This window comes from Phasianus colchicus, chromosome 5 (genome assembly GCF_987193195.1).
Source record: "Phasianus colchicus chromosome 5, bPhaCol1.hap1.1, whole genome shotgun sequence".
NCBI classification, from domain to species: Eukaryota; Metazoa; Chordata; class Aves; order Galliformes; family Phasianidae; genus Phasianus; species Phasianus colchicus.
Genome location: NC_143440.1, coordinates 25,765,055 through 25,783,980, shown reverse-complemented (window position 1 = coordinate 25,783,980; position 18,926 = coordinate 25,765,055). Strand labels below are relative to the sequence as shown.

General features: G+C 41.1%; 1 protein-coding gene across 2 annotated transcripts in view; it reads left to right on the top strand.

The window, feature by feature from the left end:
- LTK (leukocyte receptor tyrosine kinase) overlaps window positions 1–18,926 on the top strand; it is an 81,251-nt gene that overhangs the window by 56,168 nt on the left and 6,157 nt on the right. For both annotated transcript variants that reach the window (XM_090140983.1, XM_090140984.1), the window contains 14 exons: window positions 2,839–2,940; window positions 4,386–4,563; window positions 5,095–5,245; window positions 6,172–6,303; window positions 6,846–7,002; window positions 7,520–7,702; window positions 8,230–8,328; window positions 8,788–8,940; window positions 9,618–9,728; window positions 10,347–10,533; window positions 11,370–11,460; window positions 13,651–13,715; window positions 15,279–15,408; window positions 17,056–17,153. In XM_090140983.1, coding sequence (XP_089997109.1) covers window positions 2,839–2,940; window positions 4,386–4,563; window positions 5,095–5,245; window positions 6,172–6,303; window positions 6,846–7,002; window positions 7,520–7,702; window positions 8,230–8,328; window positions 8,788–8,940; window positions 9,618–9,728; window positions 10,347–10,533; window positions 11,370–11,460; window positions 13,651–13,715; window positions 15,279–15,408; window positions 17,056–17,153 — 1,837 coding nt within the window. The remainder of the gene's footprint in view (window positions 1–2,838; window positions 2,941–4,385; window positions 4,564–5,094; window positions 5,246–6,171; window positions 6,304–6,845; window positions 7,003–7,519; window positions 7,703–8,229; window positions 8,329–8,787; window positions 8,941–9,617; window positions 9,729–10,346; window positions 10,534–11,369; window positions 11,461–13,650; window positions 13,716–15,278; window positions 15,409–17,055; window positions 17,154–18,926) is intronic.

Below are 18,926 nucleotides of genomic sequence, written 5' to 3'. Positions count from 1 at the left end.
AGCTCAAGAGACATCAGCAGGGACAAAAAACAAACAGCCCATTCTTTGGATGGCAGCCCCTGGGCAGGAACAGATGCTTTCCCTGTGAGAAAGGCTAAGCAAAACCATCTTCTGGTTAATAAAATCACCTTGTGTTAAGACAGTGTCACAGATCAGATGGCATGGATCTTATTCATTGTGAGAACTTTTAAGGGACAGCCATAAAGATACAAGTATTTTATCCTCTTAGCTAACTAGTGCTTCCGTAGAAAGAGATCTGAGTTTTGAGTGTCTAAATGTGAAAATGTGGGCTGGCACGACTGTTGTCTTCCTCGATGCTTTCATGGCCACTGCTTTTACCATTAGCTTTTAGTGCTCTGAAGATGGTATTGTTCCAATTAAGAACACAGGTCAGTGGTCCATCAGTGCACTCCACTGTCCTGGCCAAGGGGTTACTTTTTGATCTGTACATCCTTTATACTTTCTAAAAAGACTGGTTTTTAAATGACAAGACTGTCTGAAGAGAGCTTTTATGTGATATCTCTTGTTTTTTACTCTGGAATCTCCAAGCTATGGGGAGCCTGGCTTGCCAGTTTCATTGTTTTAGGCCAATGGTGTGGGGAGGTTCAAGCTGTTCAGCACAGCCCCATTTGGTTGAGTTAGTAAGGTACTGACAAGAAATGCAGTTGAATCAGCCAAAGGGCTGGGAAATGGGGACGTTGGTGCAGCTTCCTCATTCTCTGTCCCACTCCAGGACAAGCTGGAGAGGCTTCCAGAAGTGCTCCACCTGCATGAGTGAGGTAAGATCTTTGAAGAGACCATGCACACTTTGAAGATACTGCAAGGCACTTTATTCTGATTAATCCCTGCCCCAAAATTACTAAATCCTTCTTCATTACAGTCTCAGAAATGGAAATTGGAGCTATTTACTGTAGCTCTGTCTCTGCAGAAGATTCCCTTTCCTTTTATGATTTCTACTGTCCATCTCCAGTGTGAAAATCAACAGCGTGAGCTAAGTCCTGGAGTGACGTAGTTGCTCTTCATGTCTTTCTGATATAAGTATACCTAAACATGAATAATTCTTGTTCCCTTCTGTCCAATTGCAGTCAATATTTTGGCTATCAGAAGAGCACTTGCCACCTTCCAAATTCATTTCTGGTGGCACATAAAGGATCAGCTTCCTAAGAATTAATGGCTCATGTGGACAGGCTGGTGCTTGGCCTGTCATGCAGCTCTCATTCTGAAAGCAGGAGACAGAAGCTTTCTTCTAGTGTATGAAGGTTTGAGACTGTTTGGAGAAGGAGGAGAGATTGTTTGTTTGGAAACAAAGCATTGCCTTAGGATAGCCAGTTGGGATGCTGCAAACAAAATAAATAAAAATCCATGCAGACACACAGACCAAGTCTGTATTTCAGGGATTGATTTACATTCCATCAATCTGGCAAACGTAACCAGACTTCTTGTTCATCTCTAACTATCTGAAACTGTTTTGACCTTTGGGATTCATAATTCACTGCAGGCCTAGGGAGACTAAGCATCTTTTCTCGCTATGCGTTGCCTTTTTCATTTGGTTTTCCTTCTTGCCTTTGATCCAGATCATTTGTTTTGGGTTAATTTCATTTTTCACTTGCTTGACAACTCCATCCATTGAAGTTCTCTATCTCGGTATGAACAGAGTGTGTCAGTACAAAGCTTTCTTTTACTTCCATCCATCAATGAGCTTTCACACAGACCTGGAGGGAATATTCTCAGGAGTAAAAGCACAGCAAGGTCTCCATGCTTCAATTAGTTATTTGGCCTTTCTGACACAGCTAACAAGTGTGTTAATTATCACTATTTAGAGCAGTGGCTTTGCAGCAGAGATAATTGTCCAGCTGGAATTGAATGAGTCTCTTTTGAATAGTGCATCAAACAGCTGTTAGATTCTCACAACTGGAACAAATGGAAATATTTGTAATGTTTTTCAACTAATGAAAAACGTTCAGTATTAAATTAACTGAGGGCTCATAAATTGTCTCCTTTTTCTTACAGAGATTTTCTTACAAAGATCTGCATACAAATGGGTATTTTAACTATGGAAACACGATGCTTGCAGATTATAAATCAAGAGTTATTACTTCTTCCTGTTCTAAGGCAGCTTTGGTTACACATGGTGTTCTCAGTGCATTTGGGTGCTTTGGCTCAGCCTCTGCTTTGAGGTCTCTCCTCCCTGAGAAAGGGCTGATTTTTAAAAGCCTGTTTCACTATGCATAAATGTTGTCTTTTGCTCTATGTTTTTCAGAAAGATTTGTCAAAAAATTTACAGATATTGCCAAGAGTGTACTACTGTTTCTCTACTGTGTCTGTCAGTGTGACATCATTTTATTTAGCAAATTATTCCTTAAACAAGGTTGGGGGTGGAGGGGTATGAAGTTCGTTTGTGAGAGAAGAGTGATCCAAAGCTGGTTTACCTACCATGACACTATTAAGAACCAAAGATAACACTTTTTGCTATTGCTGGTGTAACCTTTGACCAGCAGAGCACCACTGGTATCTGTTTTCCCATACCGTGCTTTTCTTGAAGATTCTGGCAGTTTGCTGCCAGTGAGCTTATCTTGCAGGTGAGCCTCCATGGAATAAGACAGGTTGTTTGTTCATGTGAAGTCCCACTGATTTCAGCACAGGTAGAGGTAGCTAAGCCAAGATACAGGCACAAGAAAATCAGTTAAAAAAATGCTGATTGTTTAAAATACTTTTTCTGTCCAAGATATTATATACTTAGCTTAAACAAATGGTCATGTTGCATTGATTCATGTAAACTTTTAAGTTTTGCCTCTCTTTTATCTATCATCTTCCTATCCATTCTACAAACTATTACAGGAAGACAGCCAACTCATTTTAGTGGAAAGCATCAGTACCCACGGGAGATTAGTAGCCGTGATGAGCATCTTCTGAACCCCCTGGAAGAGCCCTCCCTCCCAGGTAAATGATTCAGTACTGAAAACCTGTCTGTAGGAGGTGGCTTCCTTTTTATCTCTGTGTGTGATCTGCCTGAGTGTGGTCAGCACAGCTATAGCACAGAGCAATGAAGTATAATCTTTCCTAAAGTAGTGGAGACCATGTCAGATCTGCTTGGCTGTGGGGCAGCAATTTCCTGAGGTCTAGATCATCAGTCTCTAAAGAGCAGGATATTTTTAAAGAAAAGTGGAGCCCATAAGTAAAGAAGCTGTAAGTAAAAACAGAAGCTGCCTGACTGAAATTTGAAATGTGCTAAAGCCAGTGCAGGAGAGAAAGGCATAGATCAGTACAGAAAGCTGGGGATAGATACTGAACTGCCGGGACTTAGTGAATAGTGAGGCTGAACCCAATGGATGGAGAATATGAGTGTAAAAGAACCAGGGAGGGAAAAATGTGAGAATCTGGAAATCCACGAAAGAGATAAACTGGATGAAAAGCAAGGAGAGCCAGGGTCACTAGGGTCCTGTTTACTGATATCAGTGGAGGGGGACTGCTCTGAGGGACAGACACCAAGTGTGTGGGTGAGAAGAGCTGTCTAAAGGAGGGCATGAGGAGACTGGAGGAAGCAGAATCCACTAAGTACAAAAAAAGGATATTCCACCCAAGAGCCTTCAGTAAAATACAAGATTCCTGTGTCTTGAGGTCGCTTTGCTGTGTGCACAAACCTTCTGAGCTCTGTTCGTCTGAAATCTGACAATCCATATTGCTGTCAGTTCCTCCATTAGCTTAAATGGCGGAGATTTCTGTAGTGGAGCTAACACTGCATGGTGGCAGGATAACATCTGTAGGGGATAGTTTTGCTTGTCTTTTTCTTTAAAGAAGATTTGATTATTTCCTTTAAAGGCTTGTGATTTTTATTTTAATCCAATTTTACTTATTCAGCTCTTAAACAGTTCTACTTTGATAAATCCTGTATCACTTAACTCTGACCCTGTGCATGCACTGTATCGTATGTTTTTTAAAACTGTTATCACCTCTCATCGATGATCACTAGTCACAATATTAGACATTTTCAACTCTTATTTCTGTGTGTATGCTTTGGGGCAGTTCCAGATATGTATGCAGACTGAGAGAGCTCCTTGAGAGAACTGCAATGCAAGTTTAAGCTTTTTTTTTTTAATTATAATCATGAGCGAATGATAAATTAACATATTCGGTTGAAAAGATCTGTACATAGCAAATACTACTGCAATGTGATCTTTCTCATAATAATCTAACTTTAAAAAAAATCATTAGTGTTTTGTGAACAACAATCATTTTGTCATCAAAGAGTCACAAAGACACCAGGAACAGTTGTTCATTCTGATGATACATGTCCTGTAGTTAAAGAGTTCCGTGAGTTAACTGCACATGCCTGAGAAATAAAAGGAAGCTCATATCTGCCCTGACTCTGTCTGTTCTGGTCACAGGGGACACGTCTGTTGTTCTTTGGTGGTTCTCAACATGTGGTGCCAGTGGTCCACATGGGCCAACTCAAGCTCAGTGTGACAATGCCTACAGGGGCAGCAATGTGTCAGTGATTGTGGTGAAGGAGGGAAGGCTCCGGGGAGTGCAAGTCTGGAGAGTGCCAGCCACAAACCGATACAGGTATGTATCAGAGCGCGTTGATGAAGCAACCATTAAACTACTTTCTGGTTCTGGAATTTCAGCAAATGTAAGTGTAGGACTATCTTTGCTGAGTAGGTGAAGGGATAGAAAAGTAAGAAAGAAATAGGAGAGCAACTCTAAGTTTCTGTGTTTGAGCTACTGTTGAAGCATGGGAGGGTGGAGCAGTGACTTGGAGGAGATTAGAACAGGAGTGACTGCGGGTGTGTAATCAAATACAAGTGCTGCTATCATTTTGGACCCAGAGCTTTGGTATTTTAGATTTGGCCATACCAGTTCACTCTGTTTGCTCTGAAATCTGTCTCTAGTGCTCCAGTGTAGCTGATTGATCTTCTTGAGCAGCCTCTGCTGTGTATGTCTCAGAGAAAGAATGGCCATGAGACACTGCAGCAAAAGCCTGCTCTGGAGCAATGCGTGATTGGGAGTGCAGGCTGGGGAGAACTCACAGATGGAGCTGCTTTGGAGGATGAAAAATGTAAGATTTGTCTCTTTAATTACATCTTTTTCTTCCAGAATTTCTGCCTATGGAGCAGCTGGAGGGAAGGGAGCCAAAAACCACAATGAGAGGTCCCATGGGGTCTTCATCTCGGCCACCTTCCAGCTGGAGAAAGATGAGCTGCTGTACATCTTAGTGGGGCAGCAGGGGGAGGATGCCTGCCCTGGGGTGAGGGCACAAGTGGGCAGAGACTTTGCAGATATAATTCACTGAGATTCAGTGGGCAGCTTGGGGTTTGGCTGGACTGGTGATGAAAGATAGGAATCCCAGGATCCAGCTCTGAAATCCAGTCAGTATGGTAAGAACGAATAAACCAAGTTAGAAAGAATCTCAAAACAAATATGAAGGACTCTGAAAAGAAAATTGACCCCAAAATGTGCAAACACATACAAAACCCACAGGAACTTTGCTTTAAGCTCCTTGTGTTTGAATTCATTATTGGCTTTCTTCTGCTTATTTTAAGAGGGGAGCTACTAGGCAAGAGATGTGTATTCCCACTCTTATTTTTCCACAGCCTGAGTTTCTTTCTGCCTGCCAGGATTTTGGATTATTTTCTGTAATTTATAGAAGCATCTACAAATCCAAAGCAGCATTGTGGCTGCACTTTCTTAGGTACTCTCTAAGCTTGGAGACTAATGTTTAAATCCAAAGCCAACCAAAAATGGTGGGAATCTTCCCACTAACTACAGTGGCCCCTGAGTTGGCATGTGTAATGGCAAAAAAAACCCACTTGTGATGAGTAGAAACTGCTAACATGAGTGATTATACAGATGTCCTCTAATACTACACCCAGCGATGTGGAAGTCTTTATCACTTAGGCTCAAAAGTTATCTCATCAACAAAAATTCTTTGTTACCACATCTTCACATTTTTTTAAGAAATGTGATCTGCCAGCCCATGCAGACCTTTGTATTTTCACTTGCATGCAAATCAGAGGTAGCAGGCAGCTCTATCCTTTGTTGTAGAGGAACTCCCCTTTCACGTATATATATCCACATGCATATTATCTATGTCTGATATGTATCACAAACACTATTATCATACTGAGACAGATACATCTCAGTAATCTGAGTGTGTCTCTTCTCTCCTTTCAGGCCAATCCTCAGACCCAGAAGATCTGCTTAGGGGAGTCATCTGTCATTGAAGAAGATTACAAAAAAAAAAAGGACTTGAAGGACTGGGCTGGAGGAGGCGGGGGTGGAGGAGGAGCAACCTACATCTTTAGAGTAAGTATTGCCCCTTTCCCTCCAGCCTGAGTGGTGTCCTGCAAAGCAACTCTTTCACCATCTATCATGGCTTATGAAGCTTAGTTCTTAAATGAAGATGATGAGAAAGGACTGTCTCTCTCCTCCACCTCCCCCCTCTGCCTCTCTTTGTGTTGCTCTGTCTTTTTGTATTTTTAATTGAGTTCTTTATATCTTTTCATATTCTCAATCATGTTTATCACTGTCGCTAAGCTAGCTGAACTGCTTCTTCAGTTCTTGACACCTCAGATCTGGGAACCACACCTGGGTCTTCTTTTAATACTAAAAGCAGTCCGAACAAAACAAAAAACCAAACCATTGATATTCATTTGAATAGTTACTTTTGTACACAGAAACATTGTGTAAAACATCTTTATAATGTAGTCAGGAAATTATCAATACCATTGCCCTGGCATTGGGCCTCCCTTCTTTGGATTGCTTTTGTGCTTTTTGATGAGTTTGTTGTGAGTTCACAAATTCAAGGGATGTGAAGTTTTTCTGATATTTGATGGGGGGTTTTCCAGCAGAAGGATGGGATTTTCGAACCTTTGCTCATCGCAGCAGGAGGAGGAGGAAAAGCCTATTTGAAGGCTCAGGACAACTCCCTGGATGATGTTCCCCTGGAGCAATTTGAGAACAGCACTGCAGTACCAGGAGTCAGTGGAAGAACTGGGGCAGCAGGTGAGGTGCTAAAACTACAGAAAGCCTAAATCAAATGGCTGAATGCACAAGCTGTACTGTCAGTGAGGGCATTCTTGATCTTTTGGAATTCTGTGGTAGTAGTAGTTAGAAATACGTTTCTAGTCTATAAAGGATGTCTTTTTATATGGTCTATTACTAAATAAAAAGAGAATGCATGGGACAGATGACGAGTGGCTGTTCCATAAGAGTGCTCTTCTCTGGAAAGTTCACAAGTGAAAATGATGTTTGGGAGTTGGAGCACACTCCTCCAAACTGTAACAGTGGCTTTAGAAGAGAAGACTTTTTCCCTATTACTTCCCTGAAACTCTAACAAAAAGAGTTCTTCTGGAAGTATCCATGGCAACAAAAAGCTTGTCTCTGTATTCTCTCACCCTTTAACAAAGAGTTAACTTGAATGCAGGTACTTCTTAAGAAATTGATTTTAATTAAATTAAATTTTCTTTGATTGTGCTTCATTCACCTGCTCTCGTTTTGTTGTGACTCTTTGATTGTGAAGGTGGAGGTGGTGGCTGGCAAGATGAGACTCTGCTTCCTCAAGCTGGGAAGTCCCTCTTGGAAGGTGGACAAGGGGGTCAAGCTTGTCAACAAGCGTTAGCCAAGCTCCAATGGGCTACCTCTGGTGGTTTTGGTGGTGGAGGAGGAGCTTGTACGTCTGGTGGAGGAGGTGGAGGTTACAGAGGTAGGTCTGCTGAAGAAATAGTTGTACTGTCTCATTTTGTTCATGCAATTCAGAATTCATGCAACTAGGAACTAGAGCTCTCAGTGCAGAAGTACACTACTGCAGAAGGTGATTTACAGACACTCCAACACGAATGGCACGAGCACCCCACTTCATCTTTATTTAATTGGAGAAATCAAGGTTATAGAAGCATTTCTAAGCCAGTATTTTCCAGACATGCTGAATAATCCCTTTATTTGTTCACAAAATGCCCAAGGAACTGTTTAGTTTGGTTTTTTTTCTGTTTAAAGCAAATGTATTCTTACCTAGATGAACTGAGAAACCTACAGTTGAATAAGCCACTTCACTAGCCTTGGTACTGGTTGGGATGAGTGGGCCTTATTCATTAAGGATATTATACACAGTAATATTACTGAAAGACTGGGAGTGACTGCAAATGTTTAGAGCCAGGGACAAAATGTGGCACTTCAGAGGCATCACACTTTTGCAGCATGCAGCACTGACAACTAGCCATACTCTTTCTCCAGGGGGGCATGCCTCTAACAATGATGATATCACAGCTAGTGGGCAGTATGGCATCTCATTTGTGAATCCCATTGGAGAGATCTTCTTGCATCCACTTGCAGGTACAATGAAGTTTTTCTTCTTCCTCTTCATTCTTCCTTCTCTCTATTTCTTTTTTCCTGCTATCTCTCCTCCTGCCTTTTATTTTTACAGCGTTCATTGAGGCATATTTCACTCTGCAGGCCAGTTCCTCAGCTGTGATTACTGCTTTAAAATTGTTTATAATGCTCTGGACCTGGAGTTAAGCCAGGAGAGTCATCCAGTTTAACTGCACCTCCTCAGTCCTAGACACATTCAAGTCAATTCACTTTAGGACTTCTGTTTGCTTAGAACTCAATTCCTTCTTCCCTTCTGGACCATGTCAGATTTCTGATCTCCCACAGCATCAACTGTCCTGCAGAGAAAGGAGAAGTTGTACCTGCCTACTCCTTTTACTCTTTTTTTTTTTTTTTTTTCCCTTACTGGTTAAAGATGGGAAAAGTTAAACTAAACCTGTTTGTTGTATCCAATTCCTCATTCAGCCGTGGAGAATGATGGTGAGGTGGAGGTTCAGATCTATCTTAACTGTAGCCACTGTCACTCAGACAACTGTAAGAGAGACCCTGACACCAACCTGCCTGTCTGCCAGTGTGAGATGGGGGCTGTGCTTGCCAATGACAATGTCACCTGCACTGGTAAGATATAGTTTTATCCTAACTGGATAATGAATGTATCCTTTGTAGGTGTCTCTTCCTGGGTTTTGTATTTATATACAATTAGCCATTACTGAAAATTCCTGATGTCCTTTCCTTGTATGCTAAACTGCAAGTCTGCCACCATATGCAAAATCCAGGTTTGGATTAGGTGGAAGATAAATTAAATGTAAAGGGACACTGTAAATTTCTTGAATGGATACAGTGTATCAAATAGTTAAGCATAAATACCTTTCCTGTATAGTGTACCACCCAATTTAAGCCACAGATTACTTCCTTCCGCAGAAGTTTCCTACCGTGTCTGTTCAGCTGATGCCTAGTATTCACTATTTACTGACATGGTCTCTTAGAATCTCAAACCATCAGGTCTGTAGACCATTTCAACTTGTTAGCAATAATGTTACCCGTTAAGACAAAACTGAGGAATGTGTAAGCAATCTGTGTTTTACTAGTTAGATTTCTGACTTAACAATGTTTTCAAAATGATTTTGATATTTTTTTTTTTTCAAATTCCAAGGCTGTAAAGGGATTTTCTGTATTTTCTATAGGATGATTTAGCTGTGATCTCTACTGTTTTCTAAAACAGCAACCATGACAGGGTTCTTTCCTGCAGCTTGGCTTGTTTCCTGATTAATGCACCTCTGTTTTTCATTTTCCAGTGCCACACAGTCATATCCCAGAGGGACATCTGCCTCTCCCACTCCTCCTAGCTGTGGTGGCTGTGATTGTGATGCTTGGAATGATCCTCACTGGTGGCAGCCTATCTATCAGTAAGAAACATTCCCTTTTTCTCAGTTAAATTAGACAAAGAGGGACCACCCAACCACATACAGCTACTTTTACTACTTGGAGCCAGAGTGTTTTGGTCTCCCAAGTGGATCACAGAGGGAATAGGAAGAAAGAAATGATAGAAAACATCACCACCCCACAGATAAGCACAAGCATAATCCCCAAAGCCAATGACTGCTCTGTCCTTGTATTTGCTGCAGAAAAAAGCCTTGGACAAACCTGTAGGCAGACACTTTTTTCTGCAGCCATTGCTGTATAGTCTGAACTCGCTGTCTCTGTAATTGAACATGTAATTCCTTCAGAGATACAGCATGCATTTTTGCTGCCTCAGTGCCAGCAAGGTGTCTTGTGAGGCAGCATTTCCTCTGCCGGTTTATAGAGAAGCAGAGGTAAGTTTCTTCCAGCTGATCACGGCTCTGCAGGGGCAAAAATGTTTGCATCTTCAGTATTAAATCACTACAGAAGAGAGATGCAGGAAAGTTAATGCCACTTCTTGAGCATTTGTAATTACCAACTTAGTTTCTTCTTTCTGTTCTGTGTGTCCAGTATTATATTTTCTTTCCAGGTTCTTATACTGTTTGTATTTTTTCCATCCCCAGTTTATCACCTGAAGAAGCAGCAACTGGAAGGAGCCAGAGCACGACTGCAGAGCCCGGAATATAAACTGAGTAAAATCCGCACATCAGCCATCATGACGGATTACAACCCCAACTACTGCTTTGCTGGGAAGGCTGCCACTCTGAGTGAGCTGAAGGAGATCCCACGGAAGAACATCTCTCTGCTTCGGTAAGGCTTGGCATAGGAGGGGGAAGGCAGCAAAGGCAGAGTTGGGGTTATGCGCTAGTTTAACAGCAAGCATCCATGACAAGAAACTGAGGGCTTCCTGTCTGACTGACTGGAAAGCACCAACTGCAGGCAAGGAAAACTGTGACACTTTCTACGTTCTCTTAAATACTTTGATGCCATAAAGCTCTTAAGAGCAGGTGTAAGTTCATAAGTCTTCTGTCCCATGTTCCCATGCAGAGTAGAGGTTATTTTGCCTCTGTCTTGTGTGATGTCCTGGTTTATACTTGCTACCTGACAGTAACTCCCTTCCAAATCTATAACAGTATTTCTTTTTCTGCATTTCCTGACACAAGGAAATACACACTAGATTGCTCTTCCTCTCTATATAGTCCAGATTATCCTGATTAAAGCTATAAGGAAAATAAAAACGTTACCATCTTGTGTTGTGTTACACCATCACCTGAAGGGATCATCTTGCAGCTGCCTTTATTTGCGTTGTTTGCTTTTTAACTCTCCCTCTCCCCAGATAGATCTTTTTTGCCTTGCTAAAGCCACACATCCTGACAGTGCCATAGGATTGAGCAGGCTGTTTGATTTGGAAGGGATATATTCAGACCCATTAATGATCCAACCTCCCTAATTCAGTGATGGCATTAGAAGACACTTAAAAGTTGTTTTCAGAAGCTTTGGGATGAAAACAACTCTGCTATTGATTCATCTTTTACAACAGGTTTTCTACCTATTCTTGGACTGGACAATAAGAAGGACTTAGCCAGTGCTTGGTGCAGAGACATGCAGAGACACAGTAACAGCTGCTCTCTTTCTCTTTCTCCCAGGGCACTAGGACATGGTGCGTTTGGTGAGGTTTATGAAGGAACAGTAGTGGGCATTGCAGGGGATCCCAATCCTCTCCAGGTGGCTATTAAGGTTAGTACCCACAATCGTTGTTTTTTTAATATACAACAATAATTATCAGTAACAGTGCTGTTATCTTACTGCCATTCCAACAGATTGATGCAAATCACATGTATAATGACAGAAGTGTGTATATGATGCAGGTTTCCATGTGCTGCTGCATCTGGGAGTTATAAACTTTGATTTTTAAGTTGTGTGGCACCAGCACTGCTGTCTTGTTTGCTGCATGCCCATGAGTTGTGATCTAACCTAGGATGAGAATCTAAAGAGAGCAATCTCTTTTCTAGCCTCCACCCTGTTGCTCAGGAAGGAGAGAACCAGTGCCCTCAGAAGGGAGTTTATATGTATTAGTCATATAGAGACTGCTTAATACTACATGTTAAAATGGAATAACAGATCATCTGTCAGCGTAAATATATATAACTATATATATATATATATATATATAACTAATATATATATATATATATATATATATATATAAACTATATATATATATATATATATTTTATAACTATATAACTATATATTTTATAACTATATAACTATATATATATATATATATATATGTGTAAAGCTATATATAGATATAAATATAACATCATTGAAATTCACACACAATCCACACCCCAGTGGAGAATCTGGTCGGTCCCCAGAAATGTGATTCCTTTTGAGGTGATCACTGAGAGCTCTTGACAGGTCCACTAGGCCAACAGAGCTGCTGTCCTATGCTTTTCTGCCCCTGTGATGTATTGATCTGAGTAGCTGGGAAAAGAGAAAGCTAGGGTGAATCAAAACTAGCAACAATCAGAGCATTTTGGATTGGAAAGAGATTTCTTAATCTGGTGCATAAAACAGAAAATCCTGGCTAGTACTAGTATGAAGTATTTATATGACAGGAAACAGCAAATAATTATAGTAATGCTTGTCTATTTTTACTTCTACATTTCAGTTTTTAAGTTCTTTCTCATAAGTTTTTCATGTGACATTACTATATTTCATGATTTGAATTATTTCAGTTACATTTCCATTATAGGTGAGAATAGTGTCTGCCTGCCATTGATGAAACTTGCAGGTTGTTTCTCAGTGCTGTGTGGCATTAAATATGTTGCTGTCTTATCTTGTAATATCATAATTTTCCATGTCATTAATGACAAGAGAGAACAGGCTAATTCTCTGTAAAATTACTGCTGTTGCCTCAGGATTTGTCAGTTACTCAGCCCAGAAGTACAAGATGCTCATTGCCTCCTGTTCTTTTACAAGCTTGTGACTCAGAGGACTAAGTCTACTCCTATGGGTTCAGCTCAAAACATAGATTTTATTAATAGAAATAAGCCCTGTTGTTATTTGTTGTTGTTTGCTCTGTCTTTCAAAATTCTCTTTAAAAAATCACGCCTTGTAGGAAGCACAATAGCACAGTGCCAAACAGAAGCAGATCAGCTTGTTGTGGTTTTTCAGTGCGAAGATCGTTTGCACTGTCCTGTGTGAAGCAATTGCTTATCTCAGATAACAAAACGTCTCCTGTAGCCCACACTGCCAGTGACCACAACTGGGTTTCCATGCCAGCCCTCGCCTCACTGGGCAACAACCGCCACCCATTTCTGTGTGCACTTTGAAACTGCAGCAGGAGCTACACCCAGCTGTGGCTAACTCATCCATAATCCTCCTACTGGCACATGAGCAGCCACTGCAGCTCCTGCTGCCTGCACTCTCAGTTCACATTTAGCAGTGGGAGATGCTGTCCAGATCTGTTGTCAGGAGAGAAAGCTGTGAGGCTGTGTGACATAATTATATGAATCAAGTGGCTGTATGTGCTGTATGATGTGAAGCAGGTGCTGCAATGTGGACTTAATAGCAAAGGGAGAATAAATTCACACCTGTGATTTTGAAGTGTTACTAGATTTCCATTTCCCTAGCCAATGCATTTCTTAATGAGAATCTGAAATAGAACACTGCACATAGTTAAAAGCACACAAAACGAAGCCTCCAAGTAGATCACCACTTTCCTGTTCCTCTAACTGCTGAATGGGATGCAGGCAGTTCAACTGACTGGCACTGAAGAGATAAGACCTTCCTTGTAGCTTCCTGAAGTCACTCACAATCGTGTTATGTGCTTCTTTTTTTTTCTTTATTCTTTGGTGCACTCCTAAATGTTCTCAATTATTTGGTGGGATGGCCCTCGCTTTCTTAAACTCTCAACAGACACTGCCAGAAGTCTGCTCTGAGCAAGATGAGATGGATTTCCTGATGGAAGCACTGATTATCAGGTATAGCTCAAGGGTTTAAGACTGGTGGTGAGTGGGGGGAAAAGGACTAATGCAGGTATGAGAAATATTACTTCTGTTGCTTGGGTTTGGGGAAAAAATAATATCCGGTCTCTTTTTTCACCAGATAGTATTTTAGTATTAGTGTATTAGTTACTGTTTTTAGCCACCTGTGTTTATCCTGAACGCTTGTATCTGTGGGGTTTTTTTGTTGCACATCTGAACAAAAATTTCTCCTGATTGGTTTTGCTGGTCATGCTCAGGCACAACATTTTTGTGCAAGCTTGTTCTGTGTTTGAAATGGCTTCCTTTTCAAGGAACCTCATTGCTTTTTTACCAAGTATTCATGTATCAAGTAATCATATATTGAAGTTCTTGCAAAAATAAATTATCAGTGGTGAAATGGAAAGCAGGAAATGTAACAGGAAAGCTAAATAGTAGAGCCACTTGTGCAGAGACTCAGAAGTTCAGCCTTTGCAAGATGACTACCAGGGATGGTACAACACAGGCTGTGTGCCCGGGAGGTGAGTTTTTGGTTCTGGTTGCTACGGCTTAAACAATATTATGTCTTGCAAATAGAAGTAAGGCTTTTTAGAAGAGTGGTTTGGGCAGCTGAAGAAGGTATGAAAAGCATTTCAAATTGAGGCTTTTCCAGGTGGTATGCTATTATGTGCAGCCTTTTTGCTTTTCTTATTTGTAGAACTATTTGCCATAAATGCTTTCTCTGGGAAAAATCCGTGTTTAACTTTTTTCCCCCCCCATAAAAAATAGCTGAGTGAGATACTTAGAAACTCCTGTGTGGATAAGGTAGTGAACGTGGCTCTGCACTGTGCCAGTAGCACAGATGGGATTTATCTATTTTAAATTTGGGTAAGATTAAGTTCTTCCACCTCTTGCTACCTGGCCCAGTTTTTACCTAGATGCTCTTTTTCTGCTGCTGAAGCACGATTCAAGAATAAATCTCGTGACGTAATACTGCTTCATAAAGTCTGTAAGAAGTTTGAGTGGCAGATGAACTGAAGGTAACGCTGATAGGGTTCTTAAAGAGCAATTTCAGTTAATTATAGGATGCTTTGATTCTCTTGGTAGCACATGATCTTCCCCAACCTACTTCACATTATTACTTCCTGTATTTTCCAGGTCATTGCTGTCCAAAGAAAGACCCTGCTTTCTGAAACTGAGTCTTGCTTCCTGACTGTCTTTTTTTCTGTTGCAGTAGAAAGCCATCCCCAGATCAGCTGCTGTAGTGGGCATTAGATGCACACTAGATACTGAACTGAATCCACTAGACTAGGCAGCAGCATATTTGAAATAATCAGTACTGAAATAAAATCACCACAGAACAAGATTTTGTTTTACATATGCCAATACTTTTTGGATGTTTGAGGAACCCTGATCCTGGGAGTCTTCATAACTAGAAAGGCATTTGGATAAGTCTGAAGTTAGAATTTGTTCAGTAACTTGCTTCGATCCAGGTCATCAGAGTTCAAAGCAGAGTGAACGTGGCAGATGTCAGCCAAGTACTAACGTTGTCTCCCTTTGTGTTGCTGTGACCTTGTCTTTCAGTAAGTTCAATCATCAAAATATTGTGCAGTGCATTGGTGTTAGCCTGCAGACGCTGCCTCGCTTCATTCTGCTTGAGCTCATGGCTGGAGGAGATATGAAGAGTTTTCTTCGACAGAATCGACCTAGAGCGGTGAGAAACCTTCCTTGCTAAGCATGTGATTGGTTTTACTGTGAATGAGGTTGACTGGGGCCTTATGTACTCCTACATGATTTGGTGCACTTGCACAGCTTCTCTTCTCAACACACATACTGTAGCTTTACGTGTGTACAATCATATGCCAATACTAATGTGTTGTTAGAAGATCTGGCTTAATTCCTTCTTCACAGAGCAGTAAATATACTATTTAGGGGCACTTAGAATGGTATAACAGCACCCACGCAGAGGAGTCTGTGTAATTTTGATTATGCCATTTTGAGTGAAAATGCTACAAATTCTGCAAGTAGATAAATTCTGTGGAAAACAGAATAAAAATATAATCTTTGTAAATCAAGTATAGTTGTAATGTGAGAAAGTTATTTTAAAATATCATGTGAAAGCAAACCTGCCACTGTGTTTGCTGGAATGTCAGTAGATAGCAAATACAAGAGCTGAATTCCCCTTAGTACTCAAAGAAATATCCATGCTCGCCTTCCTGAAAACAAACTGGCCCATCAGTAACGTATTTCACTGCAAGTTTCTGTGGCTGCAGAGAGATGCCTGCCCATTACAGACAGAGGGATCCCAGTGAAGAGATAAGGTCTCAAAGTCTGTGATTCTGTATCTCCTTCTTCATTTCCTCACCAGAAATGCTTGTTTTATAACTATAATAATTCTCCTTGGCAGATGTCCAAGAGCTTTGTACAATAACTTGTATAGCCAATAAAAACAGTGCTCAGTGGCTGCAGTGTACACTATGTGGTTTGAACAGGAGAAATTACAGAGATAACAACATCCAGGATCAAAAGCAGATTGAAAAGAACAATTTATTTGATATCTCTTAAGCTTTTGATGAGCAATATAGTAATTTCTCCCCACCCTTCCCAAGAGCAATACTGAAGTTCTTGCAGAAACACCAAGGAGATTTCCCTACAGAGAAATAAATGACTGCGTGAAAATAAGCAGGGCTCCTGGAGAGAGATTTCCTTATTGTTTTTAGGGAAATGCAGATTGTGATGGGTGTGTGCTGGTCCCAGAGCCCTGCAGTATCTCGTCCCTCTTCTGCACATTCAGGGTATTCTCTGCCCTCCCACAAGAACAGATGAGTTGGCGAATGCTGAGCACTGGTGCACAGATGTGCACTCATGCATCTTTGCTCTCTCCCTCTCTCTAAATTCATTAGCTAATCTCTTTTGCTAATGTATCGACTCTATAAAAGCAAGGTAGCAAGGTTTGTATTTTGTTTTCTTGTTTTTGTTTTCTTTTTTTTTTTTTTTTTTCTCCTTTGTTTTGGTTTTACCTCCCATTTCAGCACTACGTCCAATACTGCTAGGAACAGTTTTTTCCCACCCCTTTTCTAGGCTATTCAGGTCAGGACATAAATCCCAAAAAGCAGCCTACACTCATGCACTGTGCTCAGGAGTACTAAAATCTCCAGGAAAAAAAAATAGCTTAAATAAAAATTATCTCCTTTTCTAACTTTTTTTTGAGCTGCTTGTGTCCCTCTTTGCTCCTGATTGATACAGCCTTTCCCCCACCTGGTGCACGTCTCTCCTTTTCCCTTCTGCTGCTCTCCAATTACCCTCTGCCTCTTCTACTCCATTGTTTTACCCTTACCACTTTCTGTGGATCCTTTTCCAGAATCAGCCATCCACGCTAACAATGCAGGACCTGCTGAACATAGCTAGGGATATCGCCTGTGGCTGTAAATATCTGGAAGAGAATCATTTCATACACAGGTGAGGAGGAAAAATCCCTTCTGATGTATGTTTCCTTGAAAGTGTGCTAAGCTCACCCGGATTCTATTTGCAGCACGTTAAACAGAGCTACTTCCAGAGAGAAGCCGGAGATTTTCTTTACCAACACAAACTTGTGGTCAGGTGTCCAGGCCAATCCTTCACTGGCACGAGTTGGGTTCTGTTGGAAAGAAAGGAATCTTCCTGTTTGCAGTGAATGGTTTCAAGCGTTTTCAATCTACAGGTTATTACAGTGTAGACAGACACATTTGAAATTAGCCCTATGGTCCACTAGATGGTAGTGTCACGCTGTGTTAGCTTGTAAACAGCCTGCTCTATTTTCCGATCCTCCTGACCCATCAGCACAGAACTGCCCGTATTTGAGCCGTTGTCTCCAGTAGGGTAGAGCAGGAATAATAGGAAGCAAAATACCAGAACTCCAGGCTTCCTTCCCAGTAGCTGACCTGCTGTGTGATGCAGAGGAGAACATCATTTTTCTGTTCAATCCTCTTTCTTCCCTTTGTTCAGCAAGAAAATGTTGGTAGGGTTCAAACATGAGTAAAATACTGTAGAAGGGGTACAGGTTCTTACAGGTAGCCTTTTGAGATTTCTAGTTGAATGCTGGACTCCTTTATTTCTGTTTAGGAATTGTTTCAGCTCATAAAGTTCCCAGGCATAGCACAAACTGAATTTGTTCCTAAGTATGAACTCCATGCTGAGTTCAGTGGGCGTCTGTAAAGGAAAGGAGAGACTTTTGCCCCAGGGGTGACACAGGCTCTAAGCCTACGTGCAGCATGGAGTTATGCAAGTTGTCAGGCAATTTACCCCACCCCCAACAAACACACATACTTAAATGTGGTGTTGTACAGAGGGAAGAAGCAGAGCTAGGCAAGGGTGTGTGCAAACTGGGGAGACTGAGGGAAACAAGTGGCAAAAAGGCATGAGATTGAGATAGGGGACATGTTATGGCTTTATGAGTAGAGCATCTGTGACAGCAACCAAAGCATGTAAAATCTTTTGCCATGTCAGCCACAGGCTTGGGATATGGCTTCAAGTGAAGTCTCTTCCTCTCCACATGCCTCAGTTCTTTTTCCACACAGACTAAAAGAATATGGTAAATTTAAAGCTTAGATGACACAGATTTAGAACACCTCAAAAGTGCTGATTAGTAATTCTCGTACGTGAAGAAAAGTGCAATATAAAAGGACTGTGTCAACTGTGTCTGGACAGAGAACTGAACAGGTGATGGCAGAGGATTTCTCTTCCTCCCTTCACCTCAGGTGAGCCACGAGGCTGGCTGGCAAAGGGCAACGTGTGCTGTATGAATGAAAGTGCTGTGCGTTGGGCTGCCGTGCTGACAGGCTCCCTAGTAAAGGCTGTAGGGAGAAGGGCTGTGTGCGTCTTCTGGGGGCTGGAAGGCCAGGGCAGTATCTGGAGATCATAGGGCTCAATGCTTGAGAGCTTTTATGAGGATCGCTTCAGAGTGTGTCTTCATTTGGGAATGATCTGCCTCAAGAATTACAGGAAGTAACCAGAGAAAGACAATTATAGTTCCATAAACAAATTGGTCTTTTTTGCAGATGGCAAAGAAAATACAGCAGAACTATCATCAGAAAAGAAAATATGCAGTTTTCAATCTCCTTTTTATTGGGACAAGTTCTTTTGAAAAAGGGATTTTTGAGTCTTCTGTCATAATAAATATTTTAAAAGCAGTAAGGACATGCAACAAATTTTAGCTTTTAGAATGCCAAATAAGTACAAGAAAATCAGTATTTT